Source organism: Anneissia japonica, unplaced genomic scaffold (genome assembly GCF_011630105.1).
Source record: "Anneissia japonica isolate Jap-2015-1 unplaced genomic scaffold, ASM1163010v1 scaffold288073_len612986_cov165, whole genome shotgun sequence".
NCBI lineage: Eukaryota > Metazoa > Echinodermata > Crinoidea > Comatulida > Comatulidae > Anneissia > Anneissia japonica.
The window spans coordinates 243,982-249,442 of NW_022731366.1; the positions used below are offsets into that span (position 1 = coordinate 243,982).

The window sequence follows — 5,461 nt, forward strand, 5'->3', positions numbered from 1 at the left end:
CATATAAGCATATATATATATATATATATATATATATATATATATTCGTGAACAATTTCATTACTGTTTCTATATCACGGAGCTCTTTGTTTTTATTAATATATGTTCCGGCGCAGCATATACTACTATGTATATAGACACACGCTCATAGACATCATGCGGTTGATTTCACTAATCATGGTTTACAATTTTAACCTTCGGAATACAATAACATCGCTTTTCAACCTTGTTATACTTAAAAAGACAGTGATTCCTTGGCTTAATTTTAAGACTAATTTGGAAATTAAAACATTTATATGCTTTGCTTAAGCCCATACATCTTAAGGGCAAATAGAAAAATGTATTAGATTATCACTCCCGCCCGCGTCAAAATTTCGGGAAATATTAATAAGGAAATTAAAAAACAAAAACAAAAAAAAATTTGCCGCATCAATTATTTCAATAGCATAAAAATAACAATGCAATTTGTGACTTTAAATACATTTTCTTTAAAAAATACTATAAAATTAAACCAGTTTTTATACAATATTTATTACTAGCCAAATATATACAGTCCCTCTCTCATCGATAAAAACAAACGCGAAATAATCTATTGTTCCGATTAAAAAATAAATAAAAAATAGCCGCCCTCACTCATATTTTTTTTTTTTTGTAAAGAGTGATGATCTAATAATTTTTTCTAGGTGCCCTAAATCGCGTTTTGTCATTTTATCATTTGTCAATAGGGCTTATACCAATAATGATAGACCTACACAAAAACAGATAGGCCTAGCTATAATAATAAGTACGCCATATTTAGGCGTAAGAGGCCTATATCTAAACTTAAATATAAATTCAAAAAAGTATAGACCTTTAGGGCTATGTGCATTTGCTATGCTGCCGTACGTAAACATTGGGCATTTAAAAGTCAATGGATGTTACACTGTCACAACTCGGCTTTTATCATTTGTATTGACTTGTGTATGGTTGGTTGCAAATTCAATATATGTGAAATGGGTAGTTAAACACGCTACTCATATACCTAGGCCTCCTATGATGAGCTCTTTGTGCGTTATATCGACGTGTCTGTTTGGTTAAAAACATGGCTATTCAGTTCTAAACGATTGCGGCGTATTAAATTATGTTTAGAATACAGTCTTTATTACAACAAATCCAATGAGGCCTTGGGACACGCACTGATGGATATAACCGGCCAGACGATACGAACAATGCTAATTGCAGAAACATACAAAAAGCGTTGAACACCAATATTAAGCATTTGCGCTTTAGATAATACATTTGTACTTACCAGGCTCTTCCCCACTCCCCGGGTTTTCTATCGTCTGCAACCGTTTTCATCTGACCTACATTCCCGTCTCCCATTAAGGTAATGCCATTTGTAGCGGCGTTCGACGGATCCTGCCTCCGTGTGCCTTGCATGCCCGTCATTGTAATACTCGGCAATGAACCAACCAACACTCAATAGTTGAACGAGTACTGTGTTATTGCGTAAATAATATTTCTCAACTCAAACGTTATTAACTCCTTTTGTATTACCAACTCATGCGCTCCTTTTAATCAGCTGATAGAGTAGTACTTTGACCCAAGCAATTTCATGATAAGCTTACAGAATGTATTGTAATAATTGGCAGTCGTATTACAAAATATAATGCGACAAGAGCAAAAAGCGAATGACCGTAACAGGAGCAAATAATGTAATGAAAGAATTTGAAAAAAAATAAATAAAATATTTACATGTACACAGAGAAATATAAATTGAAATAAGTTACGCTTGTGCGTTTATTTTTTAGGGTTTATAAGAAAGAGGGGGCGTTTATTTGAGGGAGGCGATTATTTATTTTTTGGGGTGTAAAATGGATACGTACCGTATATACTAAAAAAACCCCTTAATTTCAATGTAAATGTGGAACTACAACACATTAAATTACCGTCAAAATAGGTATGTTATTTCGTGATCATAAAGACTTACTGATCCCAACAAGGTTAGAAAAACTGTAATTCTACTGGAGTATAATATTATTATATTGTTTTGAAAATGATATTTCTTCCGTTGGATTTGTTTACATTTAGAGGCCACGAGTGTTTCGGGGAGCGGGCGTATATTATGTATAACGATAAATGGTACAAAATTGATAAGCATTGCTGAAATGTAAGTGTAAGTAAACAACCAGGTGTAACCAAATTTGGACAACACTAGTCCTTCCTTGGGAACCTTAGATTAGGTGGAAGGCGAGGGACTATGGAATTAACAGAGGATACGCAGAACCCTCAAAACGAGAAGTTTGTAACAACATCACAATATGCTACATCCTTATTATTTACTTTTATTTACTGGTCACGTTATTGCGTATAATAATTTCAATGTTTCAGTCTCAACAAATGTGTTCCAACAATATTATGCTGATAATAAACCAAAAAAATATCATGACAACACAACAGATTTTTCATCAATAATTCAATTATACAGTTCATTCCAACAAATATTTAGTGCTGATACCATCCGTTGTAAAGTTTAGTGCGGAAAGCCGTTATCAAATATTATACATTGATAGGCCCTATTAAATATGAATGCTAAAAAATGAAAACATCAATATTATACAGTAATCATGTACATCGAAAATTGAAATGGTTGGGTGTTTAATACGATAATTTTAATTTTAATATAAATACTGTACTTCTCGAAAAGACTACAATAAATATATAATGATATGGAACTCAAATTAAAATTAAATTATGACAATTGTGAAAAGTAAAACATAGATAGTTAATATACGTACAGACGTTTAATAAATACAGACAAAATGTACCATAATGTACAAGATCGGTAGTCTAGTTCCTATGAACTGACGATGGGCACTCATTCCAGGTGACGTCACCAAGTTGCCTAGATAGGACTAAACAGACTGGAAGAAACATAATGATCATGATGGTGTGGCAGTTAATTTTCACCCCTTTGTGATAAGGTTCCACAATACGAAAACGTAAACGTACGCGGTGAGTGTTTGTGGGACATGCGCGTATTCTTGGCTAGTTGTTTTAAGTTTCAATGACACTCCGGAAAAATCTATTACTTGATCATACTTTAAGGTAATTACATTTATGTCGCGCTAAAAAGAAAAAAAAAACTTTAACAACAAATTCCAATTGCTTATAAATTTTAGTCAGGTTTAGGTAATTCGCTTTCAATTATTGCGTTAGAAAATAATGTTCATTACCAACTAAATTTGAATATTTATTTATTTATTCAGATTCGGTAACATTTTAAGTTAGCTAGTAGTCAGCTTAGGATTGTTGTAGGAAAAGAGTATACAGCATATGTGACAACAACTTGTTAGATCCTTGACGTTATTGAAAATTGAAAACTTATTGATACAAAATTTATGTTGTTCATCACGGACTTTATACATTTGCGTTGTGGCGTTACGTTCTCGATGGAATCGTGTCGGCCCACGATCGCCATGACACAGTGAGTGCTTAAACAGGTCGTGTTTCATACCTTTATCAACGGTAACAAAGAAATGCCCACACGTCATATTGAGAAACCATCTAAGTTATATCCTTAATAAAAGACCTTCGCGTAAGTATTATCAAAGACACTAGATACTAGTATTGTGAACACCGGAACGAATAATTTGAAGTAAATACAGTAGATTACAATGTCAGAATATCGATACAACACAAAGACACGAGGTACTCTTGAAAAGTTCAAACGTATAGATTTGTAATAAATCCGTCAATAAACTATTCAGTTATACTTATGCAGGTTTAAGTATTAATATGTGTAATATGAGTATTTTTTGTATAATATTAATAATTAGAAATTATGTAACAGTAAACTACCATAGGTTATTATTATTATTATAATTATTATTATTATTATTATTATTATTATTATTATTATTAATAATAATAATAATAATAATAATAATAATAATAATATTATTATCAGCACCATCATATTTTGTTTTGGTTATGAGAAACTATTCAGTTAAACTTATGCAGTCATATGTATTAATGTGTGTTAAGAGTGGTTTCTGTATGTATAAATAATTAGAATTAACCATAGGTTATTATTATTATTATTGTAAATATTATTATTATTATTATTATTATTATTATTATTATTATCATCATCATCATCATCATCAACATCATCATATTTTGTTTCTAGTTACAACAGTCAAGGATATGCGAACTTGACGTTTCTAGGTTTCGGTCCTTTTTCACAAAACACACGAGAATTTTTTTGATCATGAAAAGAAACAATCTTGTAACATTGACAGGAATTGAACCTAGGACACTAATTGGAAGGTAAACACATTACCCACTAAGCTACAGCTCCACTATTTCATTTATACTTCGAAATGTTTCAGCCTCTTACATTATTGCAAATATGGCAAGAGTTGAGGTCAATACACACAATTGCACCAGTAAGAACATTACTCCATCTACCTCTCGATAGGAATCATCTAATTTCGTTCAATTAGCATGCCTACTAATATACAGTGAAACGTCTCATGAAATTATATATCTGCCTTGATAAAGTGGAGGCATATGAGCTCAACACTTGAAATTAAATTTAAATGTTCCACAAAAAATTGAAATGAACATGCCCATTCACGCGATAGAACACTTTTAATGTGCGTTCCTTATCATCAACACTGTATCTTTAAAGTAGTTAGAATATACCAGGTATAATTCTATGCTGAACTATCGACGTATACCGCTTCCAATCAAGTCCGTACTTCATACTACACCGATGTTCATCCCTGTAGCAGCGATTCACCAACAGGATCGTCATGTAGATGATATAGAAATACGGGAATATATGTGTAAATCCTCCCGTTAAGCAACATGCTAGGGCCTGCATTAGGTCTCCGGTGTAGTTCATGTGTCTAGCGATTCCCCACCAACCAGAAAGGAGTAGTTTGCTCTGGCGTTTCTCTCCGTCAGCAGCGTAGTACGAACACTCAATAACCTTCGGTTTGGCTCCCCAGATCTTGCAGTCGCCTGACGTGTTCCTGAAATGATCCTTTTGGCAGTTGGTTGCACGGAAAATGTAGTAGCCAAGAAGACCCAGGACTAAGAGGGACGATGCGTACCAAACAGAAAGCTCAACTGGGTGATAAACAAGGTAAAGTCCCTGAATGGAAAAAAAAAGGTTAATCGGTTAACTAAATTAATCAGCAAATTGTAATAATAACAGTAATGATGATGGTGATATTGTGATAATAATAGCTGGATTTGTATAGTGCATCATGCAAAAAAGCCTCTATGCGCTTGGTGATTGAGCTCTTTGAGTTTGATATCGTGATCGTGAGAACAAATTATTATCATTATTATTATCATTATCATTATTATTGTCTTGTTTTTGCCGTCGTCGTTTATTATTACTTTTGGCATTGAACTAGCTGATTTGCACTCACGTGAATTTCAACTTGTCGCAATATTCCTTATACTC

General features: G+C 32.9%; 2 protein-coding genes across 6 annotated transcripts in view; both read right to left on the bottom strand.

Annotated features, from left to right (window-relative positions):
- LOC117115344 (7-dehydrocholesterol reductase-like) overlaps nt 1-1,508 on the bottom strand; it is a 5,705-nt gene extending 4,197 nt beyond the window's left edge. The window contains exon 1 of the mRNA XM_033259093.1: nt 1,289-1,508. Within this exon, the coding sequence (XP_033114984.1) occupies nt 1,289-1,428 (140 nt within the window). The 5' untranslated portion in view covers nt 1,429-1,508. The remainder of the gene's footprint in view (nt 1-1,288) is intronic.
- An 800-nt stretch (nt 1,509-2,308) lies between these two features.
- Nucleotides 2,309-5,461, bottom strand: part of LOC117115345 (7-dehydrocholesterol reductase-like) — a 32,465-nt gene continuing 29,312 nt past the window's right edge. For all 5 annotated transcript variants that reach the window (XM_033259099.1, XM_033259096.1, XM_033259094.1 and 2 more), the window contains exon 5: nt 2,309-5,143. In XM_033259099.1, the coding sequence (XP_033114990.1) occupies nt 4,679-5,143 (465 nt within the window). In that variant the 3' untranslated portion in view covers nt 2,309-4,678. The remainder of the gene's footprint in view (nt 5,144-5,461) is intronic.